Source organism: Parus major, chromosome Z (genome assembly GCF_001522545.3).
Source record: "Parus major isolate Abel chromosome Z, Parus_major1.1, whole genome shotgun sequence".
Classification (NCBI taxonomy): domain Eukaryota; kingdom Metazoa; phylum Chordata; class Aves; order Passeriformes; family Paridae; genus Parus; species Parus major.
In genome coordinates this window covers 31,133,433-31,158,207 of record NC_031799.1, presented here as the reverse complement: position 1 = coordinate 31,158,207, position 24,775 = coordinate 31,133,433, and the positions used below count along the sequence as shown (strand labels likewise).

General features: G+C 39.1%; 2 protein-coding genes across 14 annotated transcripts in view; one reads left to right on the top strand and one right to left on the bottom strand.

The window, feature by feature from the left end:
* CCDC171 (coiled-coil domain containing 171) overlaps positions 1-14,116 on the bottom strand; it is a 155,530-nt gene extending 141,414 nt beyond the window's left edge. For 7 of the 10 annotated variants that reach the window (XM_019009210.2, XM_033520642.1, XM_033520640.1 and 4 more), the window contains exons 1-5: positions 13,947-14,116; positions 10,823-10,995; positions 6,330-6,462; positions 4,636-4,810; positions 1,976-2,157 (exon numbers count right to left, since the gene is read on the bottom strand). In XM_019009210.2, the coding sequence (XP_018864755.2) occupies positions 1,976-2,157; positions 4,636-4,810; positions 6,330-6,462; positions 10,823-10,869 (537 nt within the window). In that variant the 5' untranslated portion in view covers positions 10,870-10,995; positions 13,947-14,116. Of the gene's footprint in view, positions 1-1,493; positions 1,941-1,975; positions 2,158-4,635; positions 4,811-6,329; positions 6,463-10,822; positions 10,996-13,946 lie in introns of those variants that run through there. The other 3 variants (XM_033520647.1, XM_033520648.1, XM_033520650.1) reach the window with 3 other exon arrangements.
* Positions 14,117-16,771: 2,655 nt separating this feature from the next.
* The window catches only part of PSIP1 (PC4 and SFRS1 interacting protein 1), a 35,158-nt gene continuing 27,154 nt past the window's right edge, over positions 16,772-24,775 (top strand). Inside the window, exons 1-4 of one of the 4 annotated variants that reach the window (XM_015615008.3) lie at positions 16,772-16,899; positions 17,565-17,755; positions 18,708-18,784; positions 22,866-23,004. In XM_015615008.3, the coding sequence (XP_015470494.1) occupies positions 17,684-17,755; positions 18,708-18,784; positions 22,866-23,004 (288 nt within the window). In that variant the 5' untranslated portion in view covers positions 16,772-16,899; positions 17,565-17,683. Of the gene's footprint in view, positions 16,900-17,024; positions 17,107-17,385; positions 17,756-18,707; positions 18,785-22,865; positions 23,005-24,775 lie in introns of those variants that run through there. The other 3 variants (XM_015615011.2, XM_015615012.3, XM_015615009.3) reach the window with 3 other exon arrangements.

The window sequence follows — 24,775 nt, the reverse complement described above, 5'->3', positions numbered from 1 at the left end:
CTGGTAGTTGACACCTAGTAGTGAATCACATTTACTTTAGCAACAAACAATTATGTAGCTTTAGTACACTCCTCCAACCAAACCCCTGCTTCTACAAATCACCCTCCCCTTCCAAATCAACATATATTCACAAAGAACACAATGACCCAAGCAATCCACTGCTCCTTTTGATATGAGGATAAACATTACTTCTAAGAGCATAGTATACTTAAAACATCATTCTTTCACACAGTATTAAACACACTGAATAAACACTTCTAAACACTACATACAAGAGATGACAAGTCCATTCCAAATCCTCCTCAACTTAACTCTGCCTACTGTTAGCCAGAACACAGAGCCAAAGCACCATTTTTAGCTTGCTTTACCTGGCAACTTAATAAGAAAACTGTGTCTAAGAGTAAGTTTCCTCAATGCCTAAGCCTAACCGTATTTTTTTATGCATTGACTTTGAGAAAATTGAAATCAGTGGGATCCTTTTCCATCATCAGGTCTCTTTGTCATTAAGATAAACAACACACAACTACTTTTGCAGTCCATGCACAGAAACACCACTTACCCACACACTACCTGGTTTCTAGTACAGGTGTCATTACTGCACCACTCCTTCCAGATCTTGCCTTCAAACAGCTCAAGAGTCAGTACATAGTACTTCTGAAATATATGTAATTAAAGGAGTGTCTCTGCCCTGTTTTGCTTTGCAAACTGCTTCTACAGGTGCCATATAGAATCTGACCAACAGCACCATACATAGTACAACAGGTAGGTTTGCTGTCAGAATTTGGCTGTCAAGCTGCCAGGTAAGTTTAGTGTAATTTGGGAAGACTGTCCCAGGCTTGGAGCTGACTGGGTTGGAAAAAAGTAACCAGAAAATTTTCTACTGCTTGACCAATGCCCATCCCAACTGAAACAAGTCTGTCACATCTTAGAAGGGACTACAAAAGAAGAATATATATTAACATGCTAATCATATAGCAGCAATCTGCTTTCTCCATACATCATGCAATGTCTAAAAAGTGCAAATGTCTATTAGCCTTATGAATACACTTTTTTTTATTAACTACAGCTCAATACATTCTGGTTTTGCATCAGTGTTTCTTACACAGCTAAGATACAACATACGTAACTTGTCATTTAAAAAGACAAAAGTATCATTGAAGTACAGTAGTGCAATTGTGTCTTTCTGGAGCAGGCAAAAGGTAACATGTTCACTCAACACTTCTACACCATAATGCTACATGACTTCTTCTAAACATATTTTAGTTTTGATTAGTTTGGCTGTCTAAAAAAGGTGTAAAAACAAGTTTGTACTTCTATTATTTTTTACATGTTTAAGACCCAAAGGATATATAAATATCAGTATAAATCAGGAAAAATTATGAAATTAATTATTAAAGAACCAAACCCCACACTCTAAAGCAGACTATAAGGCCATCTCTTAATATTAGGTGTTTTTTATCTAACCAAATGGCAGAATTCCTAGCAATGCTTACTTTTCAAATGTGGTAAGGAGTGAGTAATATACAATGGCACAGCTGGAAATCCCATCATCACTGTTCAGGTCCCCTGAAAGTATGCGGTCTTCATATTATACAAACTATTTTCATATTCACACGCTATTGGATGTCAGACTGGGGGAAGTAACAAGGAAATTGAATCAGTAGGTGGTTAGGTGTCCCTGATTTTACTAACTCGGTATTGCATGACAGTGCAAATGGACTGTGCACTGGTTAACTTCATTTAGGCATTTGCCATCAAAACCAGCCATAATTCATTTCATCAAAGCAAGAAACACAGTGGCACACTAGGTGTAACTTCATAAGGCTATGTTCTTCAGAAATACTCTACAGCATTTAGGTACTTTGGGGATTTTTTTCTAAGTCAGAAAAACCTCAACCCACTACACACTTCACACCATAAAATTATGGTTCCAGCCATTATCTCACGCAACTTTACAACTATTAACACACCATACCAGTAAAATCGTTTCTACTTCATTTCTTTCCTTAAGAAGGAATATATATTCATCGTTATAAATTCTGCTGATATCATCCTTCGCCCTTGCCAGTCTTTGCTGTTCTTCTTCCCACTTCTGTTGAGCATTATGAAATGTTTTCTCAGTCTCTGCCACTTTCTGTTGAAGGTTTTCATTGAATACTATTGTTTAAAGAAAAAGAAAGAAAAAAGGTAGAAGTAGCATGCTAAAATTTACCAAGAAAAAAAAAAAAAGCCAAACACATAATGATCATCAGTTCTTCAGTTTATTTTAATATCCTGCGAAACACTGCAACATTAACTCTCCAGCACTGGAGAGCACCATCTTCACTAAGAAGACACTATCAAATTTTGTGATAGCTCCTATCACATCTTTCCCACAAGAACATAGGAATGTATGAGAGATTTTTAAAAATTAAAACACTTTTTTTCTCTTGGAAAATAATAAAAACCTGAGATAACTCTTTGTGGATCAGTTCCAAATCACCATATTCTGTGATTCTGTGGAATTATATCTTTATAGAATGGAGGACTTATTTTCAGATTGCTACATTTTGCCAGTATATTTCTAAATGTCATTTTTGATACGGCTATTAGTCTGTAACAATTAAATTTGAGCTCAGTTTAAATGACATTGAAGATAGGCACCTCTTCCATGAAAGAGACTGTAGATAAACCTAAGGCAGGTTAGGTTACCATGCAAAGATTTAGCTTTTCCAAGGAAACTTAACTGCTCCTCAAGAGATTTAAATCTTCAGCCAACAAATGATCTGAGATGGGGAACATTGTATACACTCTTCTGTGAAATCTTTAATGCCATGGAAGCCTTCATAACATGTAAGCAGCTTTATAGGAGAAAATATTTCACAATGGCTTTCCATTTTACTGAACACAACTAGCTGCATTGGCACTTAAGTCATCACCTCTTTGTAACAGGATTTTATTTCAAATCCATCCCAATTTTCTGGCATTTCTTCCTAGTCAGAAAATAATTAAATGAAGAGAAAACATTAAGATGACACAGAGAATCAGTGGACACAATGACAGAAAAGGACTGTCAGATGGAAGAAAATCAGCCTTGAATAAGAATAGCAGAAAAAAATCTGGAGAAAACACTGAAGACTATAAGGCACAAATGAATTATTCTGTCTCAGGAGATATGCTGGGGTCATATCAAAGCACCATGTAAGGTGAGAAATGCTCCAAGGGGCAAAGGAAAAGAATCAGGAGATTATTAATTGCTAAAAAATTAAGCAGCAAAATAATTTGGTTTCTTTGGCACTTGCCACAGACATAAAAAGCTTGAGAAATTTCAGGCAATGGAATTCATTGTCAATTGACAGACTACTAATTATTGACTATGGTATTGAAAGAAACTAACACCTATGTGCATTTAAGACATCCCTTGCTTCTGTAAAGACTCCTATTTTTTTTGCTCTCCAGCCCCCTCACCACACGTTAGTCCATTCAGGAAAGTGACAGGCATCCCAGCAGACTGGGTTATCTGTGCTGTGGTTCCATCAGCATCAACTCCTCTTGGGTCCTGCCTCTTGCTATCTGCATGGCATGACTCTTACACTGGCAAGGAAACTAGCACACATGGAAAGAAACATAACTTTACTCTAGGTGAGAAACTAGCAAATCAAATCTTCCATTTGTAATCACAGAGAAATTTCCAAAGGGGGAAAAAATGCCTTCTTCCAGATTGCAATCCATTAGATGTGTCATTTTTCATGTGCTTGCAACCCTTTAGATTTTTGATTATTCATGTGTTCTCCAAAGGAGTGAAAGTTCAGCTTTCAAAATATCTTAAAAGTACTTGTTACTTTAAGTACTTGCAAGATCCAGACTCCATTTTGGTTCTTGGAAGGTTAAAATCTTCATGAAGTACTCCAAACTCTTCATTGAATATCAATGGCTCATCAAAATCATAGATACATCTTCTGTACTAGATTAAATAGATATACTAGTTTAGGTAACTAAAAATGCACCTCACTTCCTTGTAAGTATGAAAAATCTCTCTGAGGAATATAAAGGATGTAAGTTTCTGAATACAAAAGTAGTAGGAAATACAAAGGTAAAAACCTTCCCTTCCACCTACTGCTACCACAACACACATTATAAAAAAAGAAACAAACACAATGAGAAGAAAATAAACCAGACATGAACAATGAAAAGCTTGAAACATTTGAAAAGATGAAAGAAAATAGACATGTGATGAGAACTTCTAGAAAAAAGCTGCCGGAAATAGAGCAAACAAATGAGCAGAAATTAATTTTTGCTAGTCTTCTTTATTCTATTTTTCTTTTTTCCCTCTGAAATGGAAAATAACTACTGGACACAGAAATAAACCGGATGTGAAGATGGCCACCATGATTACAATTCTATACACAGACAGGAAGAAATAACAGAAGGTGATGGACAAGAGGAAAGAAGGTTGGAAGATTAGCCACTTAGTTCCAACCCACACATGAAACAATAAGAGCTCTCAAAAGTAGATGGATAAGAGATGGGAACATAAGACAGATTAAAAAAAACCAGCAGTAACTAGAAAATTTAATTAAGTCCCTGCTTCCAACTTACCTTAGTGACATGAAAGAGACCTAGCCTTTATTCCATCTTTACTCTTTTGAAACCTACCTTGCAGTTCCACAAGTTTGTTCCTTGCATCACTTAATTCTTCTTCTGCAGTACACATTTTCAGATGGGCACCTTTTCTGGCAACTGCCAACTCATACTCCAGACCTTGTCGAACAGCCTCTCCTCTCTCAATTTCTGACCGTAATTTGATTATCTGTTTTTCATAGTTGGACACCTAGAAATTAAATTCCACAAAACTGCTAATAATGTTCTCTTGAAAAAGTGCAACGCATTACAGAAATACATCTATAGAATATTTTTAGAAGGTACTTGGAATCCCATTCACAACTGCCTTCTTATTCCACTTGAATTTGAAATCCAGTCTTGCAACTGCATGTCTATGCACATTTCAATACTTCATTGGTTTTTGCAAACTGATCCTTTTCCTAGATGAATTTCATGTACCTTCTAACATACCCCTCAATTTTTCAAAAAATACACTACCTTAAAAAAATTAACCATATGTTACTGCCATCTTCCTGCACCTCAAATGAGAAAATCCCACAAGAGAAACATTATATTCTGGACAATTTTCTGGTAACATTCAGAAAATCAGTCATACTGGAATATCAGACACCTAGTAACTCACAAATATACATACAAGCATAAAATTCAGTCCAATAATGCTCAATAATCAATCAGATGCCATTAATGCTAACACACAACAAACAAAGAATAGAAAACACTTCCAAAAGGAATCTTATATAGGCTGAGAATCAATATTTGCTGCCAAAAACTGGATTCAGAAAATCAAGTTCAAGATATTTCAGCACAAGAAGGTGGAAAGTAAAATACATATTCCTTCAAAACATCCACAAAGTAGCAATATTCTTGTTAATGAGAACTTCACACATGGGAAATCACCCACATTACAAAGGATTTCCTCTATGATGTTGTAGCAAACTAGTGTTGAAATGAAGTAGCATTAAGAATATACTGAATTAATCTTTTCTTTAATTTGAATATCAGTTTCCCCACTAACAAACACAGGAAAAGGTTGGTACTAAGTTGTAATCAGTTTCAGTATATTGCTGCTAGGCACACTTCCCACATTTGCTAATGCTAATCTGGTTTAAACTACGCTGCTGAAGAACTATTATTACTACTACAGGTAGCATTCTGCTCTACACAGTCTGCCAGGAGCAGTTGATGTGGGTGCTCATTCATCTGGTTTTGGCTAAATACAACCAATAAATCAAGTTTGTTGTCCCATTATATATTTATTTATCTTAATAATATATATTAATAAATATATCATTAATAATATATTTATTATCTGGGTATGTACGCAAATTGAGATGCCTGCTTCTCCCACAATGACTTGCTCTTGTGCTTCAGTTACATTTTTATTTTATAATTGCCTTATCAACTGTGGTGTGATTGCAAAAAATGGATACATGGAACTATCTGGATTAAAAACAAACAAACAAACCATCTCTTACATTGAGCTTGGGATGCATAAGATTCTTATGCATTTTGCTGTCGAGAAGCACTTGAGTTACCTACCCACCTTTAACTATTAACAGTGACAGCAGAGGTGGTAACAGTATCTATGAACAGGTATGAGAGGTCCCTAGAGTGACACGTTTCTTGGTATTTTCCAGCTTCTGATCATGATTTTGATCCACCATGTGAGAGTATTGAAATATGACATTCCAAGAGTAAAATAAGTCAAATGGAAAACAAGTCCTTACTTCTTGATTATGTTGAATAGTTAAGTCTAAATTTTCTTTTTTAGCTTGAAGAAGTTTCCATCTCAGACATAAAACAGCATCCAATTCCAATTCATTGCTCTTCTGTAGTAACTCGCATTCCTCATTATGTAAGCTGCAAAATATTGTTGTTTTAAAAAAAACATAAGCATTCTTTTTAAGTTTTAATGCTCCTCTATTTCAATTATCAGAAAGTGGGTCCAAAGCTCTATACATTCTCTTACCTAAAACTACACCAACTGTAACTTATTATGCAAAACTATGAGAGATGTAGAAGGAGTAACTCAATCGGATATGAACTTTGAATTTCCCTTGGTTGATTTAAGCATGCTTTTAATTATTTTTCATTATTTTGATTAATAAACTTCCAGGATGCTTAAAAACATCATTCCAATACTATATATTAAAATGACTAACAAGTTTCTGTTTGTCTCTTCAGTAAGGCTCATTTTTTAACATGGATTGCTGTCTTAAAAACATCAGTGTCACAAATGCATAAATGTGGAAAAAAATAATAAGTCTCACTCAGACTTTGTTTTTAAAAATATATGCATCTAAATTACATACAAACTAATTACAAATAAAATACAAACTAAAGATCTAGTCCTTTAAAATACTCTTGTTATTTCCATTATTTTTTCAGCCTAAAGAAAATCTACTTGGCAGGTAACAGGAGTTGCCTCTGAGCATCACTAGTAATACCAAAATAATCAAAACAAGCTTTTATGTAGGGAGTGAAAAATTAATATAAAAATACATGTTAAATTAACTAGTTTAATAATCTTGCAATCAAATATTATTACTTCAAAGTAGACAACTCAAAGGATTTCAGGAGCTGAAACTCAGTGTTCACATTATTTGATATAAGTTGCTTTTCAAATTAATAGAACTGTGTATGAATGGCTGTAATAATCAGTTGCTCCACACAAAAGTGAACAGGGCAACAAAATATGAACTAAATTGTAAAAAGAAACATGGCTAAATTAAACAAAAAATTGGCATCATTTCATGCAGAGCTGAAAGTACTAAAAGAGCTTACCTTGGTCTACATTAAGTCTTAAGTATTAATTACAGAAAAAAAACACAGAAAATTACAGAAAAAAATTAATACATTTTACAGAAAAAAAATAACAAATTCCTTTATACTGGGTTTCTCTAAATAAAAAAAAAAGTCACTTTACTCCTAGATTTATGTACAGGCACCATTAACATGTTTCACAACTAAAACCTTCACCTGATGATATGTTTTCTCACACAAGTTGACTAATATATATGTCACCAACAAGGGGAACAGTATTCTAGATTAAATGTAGCCTTTAAAGACATTAATAACAAAAAATGATGAAATTTCAGGTTTTTACCTACAGCCTATAAATATTTTACAATTTAATAAATTCTGTCAAATCTTCATTTAAAAACAAGATGAACTTCATCTGTGTGATCTGAATAATTGTATGTCATCAGTAATTGTTCCACAGGGTGCCATGTACTTAACACAATTTCTGTTTCTTTTTTTTTAATGTAAGAGATACGGATCATTAGAACCCACATGTATTAACAAGTAAACTACTGGCACATTACGAGATTTCCATGTATCATAGTTCTTACTATGATACCCATACCCAGAGGAACCAACACTGTCCCAAAGGGCAAACAATCAGTACCCAGGTAAATAAAACCACATATCATTATTTTAAGCAACCTTAGCTAATGCAATAAGAAAATATGGTGGTAAGTCATAAAGGAAATAAGAAGAAACTGAACAGCGAGAGTGAAGCCTTTTCACTTGTCCTAAAGTCATGAGCTACCCACAGTCAGGTGATAAAAAGGGGTTACCTTTCTAAGGATCCTTAGGTGCATAATTTGCCATGTGAAAAACATTGAAGATGTGGACATAGCATAACACCCATACTATTTTTAGCAATGTTTAGCAAATTGGCATATCCGACAAAAATCCCCAATTACATACATAAGCAGTAAGGTAATTTCCTCCCAATTCAACCGTCCTTGAATTCCCTCCTTTTAGATAGGAACTAAACTTTGTTTATGAAAACAAAGTTTATGTTTATGTGTCTCAGAGAGCTAGTTTCAACCTTGGTGTGTCCAAAATCTAACCCTGGACCCCCAGCTTGCAGACAGTGGGGAATTTATTTTGTCTTTCTGTCTAACAGAGTACGTAAAATGCTAGCTACAAATACTGTGATAGGCTACACAGATACAAATATATGTGTAAAGAATATAGAAAACATATAAAAGAAAAAAAAAAGACAAAAATAAATTTTGTTTCATGAGCACCTGTAAACTGCATAATAATAAGAATAGGAATAAGAATAACAATAATCATTGAATTTTGCTATTTCTATACAACCAGCAGGTTTTTACAGTCAGCTTTTAAACAGTGACAAATAGCTCTCACAGTTAAGATAAACAGAATGAATTAAAGTTGACTTTAATTGTGCCAAAGATCAAACACGTATCAGGTTAAACAAAATAAGAGCCATGTGCAAGACCTACAACCAACCTTTCCCCCCCACAGCCATTGCAGAAAGCCCTTCTGGAACCCCATGATATTGCTCCCAAATAGAGACAGAAATTACCTCAGTCATGTCTCCTATGCCCATGTGAGAATACTTGCACATCAGATGGCCAATAAGCACACATGCAATGATGAAGTGACTGCTACCAAAAATTCAATAAAATAAAAAACTCCTTAAAAGCAATGTAGCATTAAGAAGCAGGCATTCTTTTTTCAGCCAGACACACAAGGCAGTAGCTCCTCCTACAGTCTTGCATGTTGAGTATAGGAAAGTTCCTGTTTATATACTGTATTTTACATGCATGGTCATTGATTGTCCCAGAATAAAAATACACATTATAATTGTTTCTGCACTATCATTTAAGTATTTTCCCTCTCCTTCATACATGTATTCTTCTGTCCTGGGGGTCCCTCTGGTAGTCCATAGTGGCCAGGGACCCCAGTGTTAGAGCTGACATAGTCACACTGTCAGGGCACTGTGGCTAGTGAACTTCCAGTTCTTCTTACACAATAGGCATTGTGCAGCTCCACAGGCCAATGGTTTTAGGAGAACAAGCATTGTATTAGCTCACCAGGTGTAGACAATTAATCATCTGGTAACTTGACAACATCAATGGACAAAGGAAGGCCTACAGATGGCATTTATCTGGGCTTCTGTAAAGCCTTTGACAACAGCCTTCTCTCTAAATTGGAGAGATGGATTTGATGAGTGGACTCACCACTAGTGGATATGAGAACTGTTGGACAGTAACATCCACAGGATATGATTAATGGCTCAGAGTCCCAAAGGACATCAGTGACAAGTGGTGTCCCTCAGCAACCATACTGGGACCAGTATTATTTAGTATCTTCATTAATGACACAAAGGGATCAACTACTTTCTTAACAGGTTTTCAGGTGACACCAAGCTGAGTGCAGTTGACACACCTGAAGGATGGGATGCCATCCAGGGGGATCTGAACAAGCTCAAGAAGTGGGCCCATGGGCATCTCAGGAGGCATACCAAGACCCAGTACAAGGCACTGCACCTGGGTCAGGGCAAGCCCCCAGCACAGGCTGGGGATGGACAGATCAGAATAGCCTGACCCAGAAGGACTTGGGGGTGCTGGTGGATGGGAGGCTGGACATGACCCAGCCATGGGCACTCCCAGCCCAGAGAGCCAAACGTGTCCTGGGCTGCTTCCAGAGCAGTGTGGGCAGCAGGGCCAGGGAGGGGATTCTGCCCCTCTGCTCTGCTCTGCTGAGACCCCACCTGGAACCCTGCATCAGCTTTGGGGTCCCCGGCACAGGAAGGACATGGAACTGTTGGAGCATGTCCAGAGGATGCCCAAGAAGTTGATTTGCAGGATAGAGCACTTTTCCTGAGGTGAACTGGTGAAAGATTGAGGGAAATGGGTTTGCACAACCTGGAAAAGAGAATGCTTCAGAGTGAGCTAATTGTGGCCTTCCAGTACCTGAAGGGAGCCTACAAGAGTGATGGAGAGAGACTATTTACAAGAGCAGGAAGTGACAGGACAAGAGAGAAAGGCTGTAAGTAAAAAAGAGAGTAGATTTAGATTAGATATTAGAAAAATCCTTTACTGTGAGTGTGGTGAGGCACTGAAACAGATTGCCCAGACAAGCTATGGTTGCCACATTCCTTGCAGCTGGCTCAAGGCCAAGGTGAATGATGGTCTGAGCAATCTCATCTAGTGAAAGATGACCTTGTCCAGAGCAAAGGGTTGGACTTCAATGATCTTTGAGGTCTGTTCCAACCCTGGCCATTCCATAACTCTAAGATCTAGTAACTGTATTGACATGGCATATGTATCTGTATCTGTATAACCACTGTATCTGGTTCTTTTTCAGCCTGAGTTACATAATTTCAGGGATCTAGAAAACAAACCACAAAAATCAAGAACTATATTACTGGACTTAAAAATACAGAAATGAAGCTTACCTTCTAGCTTCTGTAACGGTGCAGCTGACTGGAGAGGATGAACTCATGATGGCCAACAGGCAGCTTTTTAAGCTGCATAAACTATAAACTCTGGAGAATGAATCGTTGACTATATATACATTTACTTAGCAAGCTTCCAAGATGATTCTCCCGTATCATAAAAACATTAAAATCTGTAACAGAGACATGCTTTTGTTTATTGGGCAACATAGCGAAATAAGTTTGTTAATACTCACAAGCAATTAGAAAACAGTGTTACTACTGTCATGTGAACAATTACCAACTATAATTTTACTGTTTTAGACAACTATGAGAATTGTATTTCAAGTCCTTTAAGCTTAAATACTATAGATTAACATATACATATATAGTAACATAGCAGTATAGCCCCTGCCAAGGTTTACAGAAAATCAGTAAAAAATACTTTGTTTACATACATTGATCCTCTGTCTTGTAAGAATATTACAAGCTCCATTTCTCTTAAATTCTATTGAAATGCATATAGCATGATTGCATGTACTAGGTTTGCTGTCTGGTAACAGCCTTTAACACAGCAAGTCTTCCAAGTGTTTTACAAACCTGGAATTTTCTATTTGAACATATTTTTATTGTTTATTGTAATAATTAGGACTATACAGGAGGAACACTAAATTGAACTATAACTCCTCTCACCTTTAGAATGAAGCATTCTAACTTAGTGTTACAATTGTAACTTAGTGTTACAATAAAAAAGAAATCAATATATACAATATATTTATAATGCAGACCTTAAAAAAATCCATTGTTTACATCAAGTTGCACAGCAAACTCTTTAATGACCTCTTTTCATTAATTAAAGCAAGGTAACATGAAACATAAGCTGTATTCAACAGTCAATATTAATGAGCCATAAAGGTTTGTTTTTGAACATGATAGCAGATGGACATCCATATTAAAGGCCAAAACAGGAAACTTGCCTGGACTCCATTTTGCCATCCCTCATTTGCAGCCACATGTTCACAGAATCATAGAATAAGCTGAGTTGGAAGGCATCCATTAGAATTATCAAGTCCCAGTCCTGGCCCTGCAAAGGACACCCCAAGAATCACCATGTGCCTGAGAGCATTGTCCAAATGCTTCTGGGACTCTGTCAGGCTGTGCTGACACCAGTTCCCTGGCAGTCTGTTCCAGTGCCCAACCACCCTCTGGGTGAAGAAACATTTCTGAATATCCAACCTAAACCTCCCCTGACACAATTTCAGACCATTCCCCCAACTCCTGTCAGTGGTCACCAGATAAAAAGGATCAGTGCCTTCATCTTCAAGTGAAGGATCAATAATCCCCTTCACTTCACCTTATGAGGAAGTTGTAACTGCAATGAGGTCTCCCATCAGTCTCCTGTAGGCTAAACAGACCAAATGACCTCAGCCATTCCTCATAAGGCTTTCACCAACCTTGTGGCTCTCTTTTCAATAATAAAACTGTAATGTATTTTTTATATTGTGGTGTCCAACGGCAGCAGTTGGTATAATATATTAATATAAACTGATTTTACTCATTCCAGTTGCTGCACTAGAAATATGGAGAAGAAAAAAATGCATTTCTGCTTCAGTCTATAACTTTAACAGAAAATGAAGCAAAAAACAATTATTTCTAAAAACTCTGAGGTTTTGGTTTGGGGTTTTCTCTTGGTTTTGCTTTTAAAGAAAAGCAGTACATTCATATAGAATAGCTAGATGGAGCCTTTGTGATTTTTAACATCTATGTATTTGAATTCACCATAGTGCATGTGTTCATAAGATTCAAAACACAATAATTGCCATGCAACAGTCAATCACACTCCTAAAGAAAACAACATAGCTTTCTTTCCATCTCAAATGAGAAAATAGTTGAAAACCTCATTTTCAGCGTATAGACTATGGTATAATTTCTAGGCACATATTAAGTTGCATTAAATTATTGGCGACTTGCACACTGAAAGCTTTAACTTTACGGAGAGAAGAAAATCTTGATAAAGTACTTGTAATACTGCACTCAACAAAGATTAATTGTTTTGATAAAAAAGAAAATGAGGTATCCTAGTACAGAAAACTATACCTCTATCAATTGTGCCAAATTTTTACATTAAAACATAGCTCTGAAAACTAAGAAACTAGTTTTTCATACCACCCTTTTCTTAATATTGATTACCAAAAAAATATATTTGACTTTATACCAAAATCTGAATAGTAGGGGGAAAAAAATGGTGCAACTACATGCAGCAGAAAAAAAATCTATTTCAAAACATAAGCAAAATCTCCTCTGACACATCCACACCACCTAGAAGTTTTAGAACCTTCTGAAATTACTTCTAAGTCTTGTAATAACCTTGGGAGGGGGAAGGGAAACAGGGAATATCTAATGACTGTTTTATGGGAATGCTAATGATTTTGAATATACATTTCTCTGCTGAGATGCACATACATAGTTTACTAGAACACAAATGCATACACTCCAAAAGCATGCTATTTCAATTAGGGGGAAAAAAAATTACTGGGCATGGAGTGGCTCCTAAGAGCTCCACAATCAAACAAATCAAACAAAATAGTTAAGTTTTGCTTGACGAGGTAATACGTTTGATGGATGTTACTTACAAAACTTGTGTCACATTCTCCTCACTAAGTTCTGAATATGCTTAACTAACTTTATGAAGGCCATTGATTTAGACTGGATGTGGAGAAGGAATTTTTTACTGTGAGGGTGGTGAGGCACTGGAACAGGTTGCTCAGAAAAACTGTGGATGCCCCACCTCCGGCAGTGTTCAAGGCCAGGCTGGATGGAACTCTGAGCAGCCTGGTCTGGCGGGAGGTGACCCTGCCCACGGTAAAGGAATGCAACTGATGGATCTCTGAAGTCCCCTCCAGCAAACTACATCTAACTAAGATGCGCCAATTTAAAACACGCAAAGGCGGGCGGAACTACCACACCTGTGCTGCAACCTATAAAAGTTCATCAGTTTCGGCTAAACGAACCACTAGCTTTTCACTAACGCAGGCTGAAAAATTTTAAGCAAGCAGAAAACCAAAGTAGCAGCATCCCTTCGTTCCGCTGGCGCCGGAGCGGCGCAGCCTGAGCGCACGCTGTGTCGGCGGCTTCGGCGCTTTACCTGGCAGGAAGGGCTGAGGGAACAAGGTCAGAACAGAGCTCCAGCAGCAGCACCCCGAGGCCGCTCCGGGCAGCCGGGAAGCGCCGGGAAGCGCCGCGCCGTTTCCAGGTGCCGCCAGCAGGGACGCGGCCGGCGCGGAGCGCCTTCCCAACGGCAACTTCCGGCCGCGGAGCAACGTCATCAGCGGGCGGCGCGGCGGCGCGCGCAGCCCCGCGCACAGCGCCCGCGCCAGCGGCCCCGGGCGCGTCCTGGGCCTTCTCACCTCCGAAAATATGAAATGCATGTGGGAAATTAAAATGACCGATTGACATGAGCGCCAGATTGAGATCTGCATGTCCTCGGATTCGGGGCAGCACATTCTTCAGTGAGCTTGTCAAGAGAAGCAAACTGAATGTTTATCTTGATTCTGAGGGGAAAAAATATGTTTTGGGAGACTGGTTACAAAGTTACCACTGCGCAAAGGGAAAGGTTCTTTGAAACATCTCAACTGAGAGATTTCAAGACTCGATGTAAACACATGATGTCAAACAATAACATCATAAGAGAGTGAGCGAATAAAATCCACCCCACCATACCCTAGAAAAGTGGACAATAGCAATAACATGTCAGTGGTATATCCTTCAAGGTAAAAAAATGAAGTTTTAATGAAAGGAAAAAAAACTCTGTAATATTTTCACCCTCTGAGATAAAGTCTCAAAACTTAATTTATAGTTTCTGACTTGATTTCTATAATTGGCTTTTACTGATACTGGGTTTTTCTGCTTCTCCATCATGCAATTATTTTAAATGTCTTGTGCAAAATCAAATAAGTTCTTTGCCCAGATTCACAAAAATAGATCTGATTAATTTCTCTTAATAACAGCATGGTTGGGGTTTTTTTGATCAAAAATACAGAGTGAAGGGGATGTCCTCTGCTGTTGTCTGATGAGTAGTCAAAAATTAATAGGAAAAATTACCTCAGCAAATTGAAATATATAAATTATGTGATAATATGAAAGGAAACAGAGACTTAGCATCATATTCTAATTATGTGATGGGCTTTGGCAGTATAAAAACTTAGGAATTATTAACTAGTAATATTAGCTTATCAGCCCAAAATGTTCCACACACTCTTTTTTACATTGATAAGCAAAAATTACTCTAACGACATCAGTGCTGCTGCATGCATGTAGTTAAACAAACACCTTTCCTTCCTCCCACACTGAAAAATATATCGCATATACAGAACCACAGAACATTATTTAGGTTGGAAAAGACATCTAAGGTCATTGAGTCCTATCATTAGCCCAGCACTGCCAAGGCCACTGCTAAACCATGTCCCTAAGTGCTGCATCTATATGTCTTCTAAATACCTCCAGGGACGGGGACTTTCACCCCAAATGATCATTCATTTTTACATAGGAAGAAAGTTTTATATCTGTCTTAATATACTGATGATTTTCTATTTTTGTATGAGAAAATTGATGTCAGGGATATGAACTTTGCTACCTCCGAGGAAATAAAAAAAAATTTTACTTAAGCCATCAGAAAATTGTAGTCTGATATTGCTTGACACAGATGGTGTGAAATTCTACAGATAAAGTTTATAAAGCAATATTTTTAATTTAAGGAGGAGAGAACCTAGAACAAATCACAATCTGTTCTGTGGCAACTGCAGTGGGTGTTTTGGCCCTGACTCGAGTTTCAGTATCAAAACTGAAAGGGTTAAGATGATTCTTTTCACAAGGATTTACCTTTATGTTCAAGTAGCACAGAGGGCAGCCAGCAGAAAACTGACCTGTAAAACTTGTGCATCAGACTCACACATCAAGGATGAAAACTTGAGCACTAAATGGCTAGGTCTGCTCTGGTAAAAGAGTGTAAGGAGTAATTTTACAGCTTTCTGTTGGATTGGGCACCCGTTGTACAGCACAGACATACTATGACTTGCAGGTGGTGTTGTGTGGGCCATCACACAGGACTAAAATCACAGGCCAGCTAATTTTTGATGCAGATTTATAATTATATACAACAGGACAGGCAGACCATCAGAAGGAAGGAAGGTTGTGTGTTTATATCTGGTTTTGAGGTCTTCACTTTGAAGAAAGGTATTTGTGGGGAGGCTGGCAGTGGCTGATGCACTCATTAAGGAGATCAGCTGATAGAAACAGGAGGGGAAGGCACAGTGGCTTGAAATGCTAGGCGAAGAGGAAGCTTAGTGCGGGTTGATAAACAAACCAGGAGAGAACAGATACAGAGGACAAGGAGAGTAACATAGTCTAAATTAGTAACAATCCTAGAAAACAAAACCAATCGACCAAACCACAGAAAACCTCGACCAAACCCAGAAGTTCAGGGGGTAAGTAGCAGGTAAGGACTCTGTTGTACACTTAAGAAAATAAATCGGCCTTGGGTTGTTGCATGCTTGGGGAAGTCAAGACATCAAGCAAGTGGATGGGGAGTACCCGTCGAACACGGGCATCTTTGGGGCCGGCAGCAGAAAGGGATGAGAAGCCCGGCAAGGGGACGGCCCTCTACCAGGGCTCGTGAGGCGTTAGACACACAAAGGGCCCCGCGGGGACAGTGGCACTCGCCCGCTTTGCGAAGGAGGCTGGTGCTCATTAACCACGCCAGCCGATCAGTGGCTGCACACGGCCCATCCGCCCGCGCGCGCGGCTGCCTCGGCTCGGCTCGGCTAAGCTCGGCTCGGCTCGGCTCCCGCCGCGGCCAAGGGTGGTCCCACAGCCGCGCCGCCGCCGCGGCTCCTCCTCCTCCTCTTCCTCCTCCTCTTTTCTTCCTCCCCGTCCTCCTCCGCTCCCACCCGCGGCGCCGCGGCCGCTCCGCCCCCACAGGGGGAGGAACGAACCACTTTTCCGACTGCGGGGAGAGCGAACGAGGCTTTTCCCATTCCTTTCACCAACTCTGCTTCAGTCCGGCGGGCTCTTTCCTCTCGTGGCTGCCCGCATTCCCCCAGGTGTGGAGGCGAGAGCCAAGCCGTCTGTCTGACGGCGGGGCGCTGGTCGAGTCCCCGCAGGCGCTCCGGAGCTCCCTGGCCGTCCCGGTGCGGTGTGCCGGGTGGTAGCGGCGCTCTGGCGGGAGGAGGCGGCGCGGCCGTGTTTCCCGCGGCGGGCGGCGGGCCGGGCGCCAGCGCGATTGGTAGTGGGGTGCTGCACCAACGCTGGTGAAGCGGCAGGCGGGCGGGTTGGGGAGAGACAGAGAGCGGAAGGGGGGGTCAGGGGGAAGAGGGAGAGAGAGAGCGAGAGAAAAAGGGATGGAGGGATGGATGGAGGAGAGGAGGGCGGCCGGGCGGAGTTTCTTTTCCGCGCGCCCCCTCCCTTCCCCCTCATGCCCCCCTGCAGCGCTCTCGCGCCATCGTGCCCGCGTGCGTGAGGGGGCGAGTGTCCGGTCGGGGTGGGGGAGATCGGGACAAGGTGGTGAGTGGCTCTCCTGGCCGGGGGCGGCCTGGCCCTGCCCGCGGGCGGAGGCTGAAGCTGCAGAGTGCCCAGGGGGTCTCTTTGCAGGGGTGAAAGGCGGGCACGGCACAGCGTGCCCCAGCCAGGAGCCACCCGCCCTTGCTGACGTGCCTTCTTGTGTTGCCCTTCTCTGCGCTCCCCCGCCCCGGTGTGTTTATCCCGGCAGCGAGCGGCAGGCACCTCGTGTGGCTGACAGTGCCTCCGTGGTTGCTGGAGGCGCAGAGCCTTTCCTTCTTTCGACCCGGCTCTCCTGGCGGCAACAGGGCTTTTCGTCGGTAAGAAAATATGAGCCGAGATTTCAAACCCGGAGACTTGATCTTCGCCAAGATGAAAGGTTACCCCCATTGGCCGGCTAGGGTAAGGCTTCCTCTCCTCCCCCTGCCTCGTTCTCTGCGGGGTGCGCTCACACACCTGTGCTGAGCAGCGCCTTCAGCTTCGCCTCCTGTGAGGGAGGACATGGCTGGGCTCCCGGGTGTAGAAGCGGCTTTGCAGTCACATTGCAGATCCGTAACAAGTAGCCCTCTCAAGTAGTCATTAGTTGTGCTAATTTGTGTAACGCGGCTTTACGGAATGAAGACTGCTGTATTGATGGCGTGACACTGGAGCTTGTGCAGGCCCCTGGAGCTGTACAAAAATGATGTCCCCTGTCATATTAGTTATCAAATGACCGCTCTTTGCAAAAGAAAATCAGTAATTTATGGCAAGATTACTCTTAAGTGGGCTATGTCTACTGTGCTTTCTGTTAAATAGGCTGAGTGTATATGGTAACTTGTCCAGTCCTTTTTTGTGTTCTCTGTGCTCCCGTGGAAAAGACATCTGAGACTGCTGTAGGTCATTTGTTGGATGAGAGAATGGAGGTTTAAAAGTATTTAGCTAAGATGCTGATTTAGGAATTTGGTTTCTTTTAAAGTTTATTATCCTTTTGGTAGAAATTCACATTTGGGCTTCCACAACTTACAGGGTTAGTATAAGGGTAGGAAGTCTTGCAGTTGCTTTTCCTTTAGGACGGGCAAGATGTGAATGAAATTGTATTGTGCCTTTTACCTGTAACACATTGCAATTTCTGCTTTTAAAAGAAGTGACCATATGAGAAGTACCTCTATAAACTGAAAATAATGTAATTTTCTATTGTTGCTAATACTGGTTTTGATTCTGGTATATTTTTTTTACATACTGTTAGAAAGAGATCTCAGTTCCTGCTTTACTTCTCTGTAGCTTTTTTTATTCCCATTTTAATGCTTAATTTTTACCTATTTCCCCCTAAACCCTGTTACTTGATTTGAAATATAATAGGCTGTGTTTTTCTTAGGTGGATGAAGTTCCTGATGGAGCAGTAAAACCTCCTATGAATAAAATGCCTATTTTCTTTTTTGGCACCCATGAGACGTAAGTCCTTTACATTTCAGGGTTGCGGTTTTTTCATTTTGAAATGCTGTGATACAAAGTTACGTTCTCTGAATGTAGTGTATTTCCAGCTATTGTATTTATTAGCATGTCTTCCTACTCTTAATCCTAATTCCTGATCTCTTTCGTCAAGACATGCTTCTCTAACATTTACTTAAGCTGTTCAAGTGAATGGTAGACCGTAACCATAACATGTACACTTTGTTCATCAGAAAAAAAAACTTGTGCCCACAGTGACGTGGCTGATGTTTTTTCTTTTTTTCTGTAATGAATTTAATTATAGCTCCGTATATCCTCAAAATTCTCAATGCTGTATTCATAATGAAAGTGAAATAGGCAGGTAATCATGTGCTGGGGTTGTTTTTATTGCTTGGTTTTTTGTTTTTTTTGTGACAGGGTTTTGGGTTGTGGGTTTTGTTATGTCTATGGGATCTGGAGAGAGACAAGGAAGTGCAGTTAGCTTCATATCTATCAAAACACTGACCTTTGGGTACTTAGAGCAGTGTTTTGCAGTCATACAGTATTTGCTTTGAGAGGCTGTATGTCTTCCACTGATGAATTTAATAGAAAATATTCTGTTCTGGGGCTTATGTAGTTCTGTGTTTTTGAAAATTACTGTTTGCTTTTCAGCATGACTGGTTGGGTTAGTATAGATTTAAGGCATCATAAAATCCAGTGCTCCATTTGTTGTTTGAGTTGTGAAAAGAAACCCAAACAATTTAAACCTGTATTGGTATGCTTTTAATTCTTACGTTTTTCTTAATGAAATGGTAGATTGAAGTTGTGTGAGGAAGTTGTCCATTTCTCAACATTTTGTGGAAGGATCTTTCTTTTTATCATTTTATTATATGCATTGGAATTGCTTTAATCTGGTACTTTATATCTGCCTTTTAGTAAGCCTTGCTCAGATAAGATACATTGTCCTGTTGAGTTAAAGAGTAAGCATCCCCTCCTGTTGGCATTACTTGCTATTACTTTTCTTAAAAAGCAATTTCTGTGATGAAAAAGATGCCTATATGCTTGGCCCATGTATTTTTTTTAGCTAATCTCATCTTTCAATAAATTTTTCAATGACTAAATTTTTTTAGTTTGGTTGGAGTTTTTGTGTGTGCGTAATTTAGCTGGTAATGAAGAGTATGTGCAATTTGATTCCAGGTTGCGAGGTTTGTCTTGTCCATTGTTTTAATTGTCATTTTAAATGTGTTTGGTTACCTTTTTTCCTTAGATTTTTTACACAACTGAACTTTGGCAACTGCAATGCAATTCTGCTTTGGTTCTGCTATTGAAGTATGCGTAATTGTGGATTGCACTGGGGTTTTGTGCAGTTGTAAATAAGTTTGGGAATGCAGGTTGAATGTAAGGGAGACAAAAATAACTCCTCATATCAAGCTTTAAAAATACTTGTGCAACTTTTGAGAAGTTTTATATCCTACTTCAGATTTAGTTTAGGGCTCTTAAGAGATGTTTGGGTTTGAAAGGTTTGGTAATTGGGGGCTTTTTTCTAGTTTGCATGACTAATTTGAAATGTTTGTTCCTCACTCTGGTGTAGTTACAAAATAAAGTTTTGCTGGGATCTGTTTTTTGTTAGGCTCTAGGTCGCAGGTTACTAGAATACTAGAGAAACTTCTTGTGTCTGTTTCACACATGTTGCAATGCACAGAGTGTTCCATGACCCAGCTGTCTCCTGGTGTTTAAGCATGGTACTTATCTTAACATCTGTAGAGTGATAATCGGTGAAACTTTTATAATTCTTGGTCTCACTCCTTTACAGAAGATACCTGTCAATTACAATAGGAAGGAACTGTTCAGGTGACAAAGGAGACTGATGTTCCATAGCATGTAATTTTGTTTAGGTTTTTAGCTGTAAATAGGACTTCAGTGATGCATCAGGAATTATGTAGAATTAATAATTTCTTGTACTTTTTTAATGGGAATTAATATAAATTTGGTAAACTTGTTCTGTGGTATGCTTCTCACAGTTAAGACTTAGACATTGTACAAAGACACTCTACCTTCAGCATTTTAGTAGGCTGTGTATGTACAGTCTATCTTACTGTAAGTGTTGGCAACTTTGAAAACCCACATAATCAGTTTATTCTGCTAAAACGTCCTGTATAAAGCATGACAAGATTTTAGACTGCATGGATGGTTACAGCAGGAAAAAGGAGCCATGGAGGAAAAGGAAAGCAAGATTGTCTTTGGAATAATTCTTACTTGACTTTTAGAAATAATAATAATAATTGGGTTTATGAAATCACTGTAAGTAAGTATTAACCTGTAGTTTGCAGGATTTTGTTTTCTCTTAAGTTTGTTTTTTTTAAAAACCCAACTTATTGTGTTGGAGAGCAATAAAATGAATACTATTTTAATAAACACTTTATTTGGATATGTTGTGGCAGCAGATCATATCAGTACAAGTTTTGTTTGGTCACAGATGAACAGGTCACACTGAACTTTAATTTCTGGACTTTCTGTATTAGGGTAATCTCCTTTTATTCAGTTTTTCTTGTTCCTTTTTATTTATTGGTATACGAGGGTTGCAGCAGCCTAGTAAGCCTCATAACCTTTTCAGAGTAGCTGTTTGCAGTTGTTTTTCAATGCCTGACAATATGGGCAAAGGCTTAGAGACTGGAAAAAATGCTTGCTTTCAGAAAATAGGGAAGAAGAGAAGCCATTTTTTCCCTATTTTGGTCTCTCCCAGTTGCTCTGTATCCCTCCCCATCTTTTTGGTCTGGGTGAATAAGCATTGCAGGTGCATGCTTCCCACACTGGCTGAATCCTCTCTTAACTATCTCTTGCCAAGAGGTGGGTGATTAGCAGTCCGAGCTGACAATTGTGTACTTTGTGCACATAGATGAGTATTTACTGCTGGAGTAGATAATGCTTAAGTTGTCAATGAGCTTCTATGGCTTTTCTTTTTTCTCTCCTCCTTTTAGTGGGGTGTATGTCTGAAGTAGCTGATGTGGTTTTTTTAAGCATAGTGAAGGAAATAGTGGAGTGGAGGTTGGAAATACCTGTTTAACTTTACTATGAGCTGGTACTTCAGAATGCAAGTATCAAGCAACTTTTCAAATAGTTGGATGTAATATAATTGCAATAACACAAACTCTAGGCATGGATTGAAACTGAGAAGGTACCACCAAATTGTACATTTTTCTGTTAGCAGCAGGTAGATTGGTACAGTGAAATCCTAATTTCAAAAGGCCATGAAGCTAAAGCAGAAATGGAGTAGTCTTTGATGCTCTTCAGCATAAACCATAATATTGCTTCTCAGTAACATGGTACCTCATTTTCCCAAGTCTGAACTTGGAGGTGCTAGTAGTGGATACTGTGACTTTGTCATATGAGAAAAGCTAATAGGTAAAAGCTTTAGTTTGACAGCTTACAGTAGGTATAAGAGTGTTTTTGGTTTGTCAGGAAAAGATACACAGACAGCATCAAGACTGTTCCAAGAGTCTTAAAATAAAATAATTGTCATGTTTACTTCATCAAGAAAATGACTGGGGGAGAAGCTTAAAATAAGAAAGTCTTTATTGTTTAAATTTCATAAATCAAGTTGTGAGGTCCTATTGTCAGATCCTGAAAAAAAATCTGAATTAATGCAGAATTAATTACATTCTTACACAGCATTCTTAAAAATATGTGGGCAGTCAGTATACTCAGGTGATGCTTTTTCACATTCAACCCAAAATATTCAAGGATGCTTTATTCTTAACATTTAAGCATGGTTTTCTTCCTCAAGGAAGCAATTGCTCTTTCTGTTTGTTTGTGAGTTTTTAATTGATCTGGTTCACAGTAGCTGGTTGACTTGTTACCTGCAATCTTAAGGTGCATTGCTGAGCATTTCTTGCCCAGATATGCAATGCTCTGGGAAGGAGGGAAGTCTCTGTGTATGATAGTAGTAATGGAAACCTTGGGCTATTGCAGGTCAAAATTTAGAAAACTAAGGACTCTAGTAGAACAGTTATTACAGAACAAATGAATTTAATATTTAATAGTATTTGGTGCTTGCTTCTTTGAAAAGACTAATTAAAATGTAAATTTTGTTCTTCCTTTCCTTAAGGGCATTTCTGGGGCCAAAGGACATATTCCCTTACTCAGAAAATAAAGATAAATATGGCAAACCAAATAAAAGAAAGGGTTTTAATGAAGGCTTGTGGGAAATTGACAATAATCCCAAAGTGAAATTCTCTCATCAGCAGGTAAGCTATGCAGACTCCACAAATCTTTGTTGCTTTGGGGGAGGAGGGAAAATGTTTTCCTGACACATAGTAATGATTCATTGTTCCTGTTCAACTGCAGGTTAGACAAAATTTCATATATTTAAAAAATTTTAAATACTGTTTATAATTGGTGTCTAACATTGATAGAATAAGTCTTCTAGGCAATGCTGCAATAATAAAAAAAAATTGCTTTCTGGTTTTTTTTGCTGTTTTTGCACAACATGCGGGGTTACCATTTCAGGAGTAATTAATTCCTGCTTCCTAAGGTATCCCATGTTACTATGTTTCTAGTTTGAAGGAGAACATGAATCAAGATTTAAAGAGTTTCTGAAGTATTGACAGAAACTGTATTTCAGGTGTACAGTTTCTTTGGGATATGGAGAGATGCTAATCCCCACATCACAGTGGAAGGACTGTAGTAATAAGAGTCAGATTCTTTCTGGTACTGTAAGATACAAATTGATACACCTTTTCACTGTCCTTATTGTAGCACTTGAAAAGAGATGCTCTGTGGATGCTGTGAGTCATTCTAACTCATTGTAACATAAAATGTAGGTATAAATAATCAACAGTAAAAACTTTGTCTAATACTTTGTTTAACTCCAGAAATCAGTCAGTTCAGTTAACCAGTGCTTTCAGTAACATCTGAGACATTCCTAGATACATCTCCAGTTGGGAAAAGAAACAAAACATGTTGCCAAGAGATAGATGCACACTGTTTTCTTAGTATAACAGCTTTTCTCCATTCCTATGCTTCAGCTGCATTTTCTACACAGCCTTTCTTGCTCAGGTTCTGTCTAGAGACATTGGGTTGTTCTTTGCAGGTTTTTTCCCTATTTCCTTACTGAAAAGAAAGAAAAAGTTTTTTTCCAAGGTCATATTTAAGTCCTGTTCTTCTAAGTGAGCAGTACAACTACTGGAAGAAGAAACTTTTCTTAGCAGGGATGTTATAATTGGAGTCCTGCATCTAGTTCTGGGCTGCTCAATAAAAACTGAGGAACATGAAGGTACTGGACTGGGAGACTCATGAAAGACCATGAATGTGATGGACTGGAGCATTTCTGCTGTGAGGAAATGCTCAGACAACTGTGACTGCTCAGCTCTGGTGAACTTACGTGGGTTCTCCTCAATCTAAACAGATATGTGAAGCAAGGCTACAAAGGGACTTGGTCAGACCCTATTTAGGGGTTTACAGTGACAGGACCAGAGAGCACAGACAGAAATATTGGAGGTTCTTTCTGAATATCTGAATATGAGGAAGCTTTTTTTTTTTTGCTTTTTTTTTTTTTCCCTCTCTCTGACTGCTTTCTCACTGAGCACTGCTACAGGTTGCTCAGAGAGGTTGTGAAGTTGCCATTTGTGGAGATACCTACAAGTCATCTGGACATGGTTCTGGTCAGCCAGCTGTGGGTTTCCCTGCTTGACCAAAGGTTGGATCAGTTTGAAATACAGAAAGAATGAAATTAAGCAGTAGATTCATGCAAATTTGCTTCTGAATTTGTCCTTTAAGTGTAGAAAGCTTTCCTTTTTATAATCTTTTTCTTGTACTCTGTGCTAGGTGTGGATGCTAAATTCTGACACTGCCTGTACAGATTACAGGCCGCAAGAGCTTCTCAGGCTGGCCCTGAGAAAGTAGTCTGGAAAAAACATGAGAAAGAATTAAAACAATCCTCAGGAACACAAAACAGCCTTGCAGGTGTTGTTATGTGTTCCTTGTTTTCCTTGCAGGAGAAAGTCAGGGGGGTGGTGA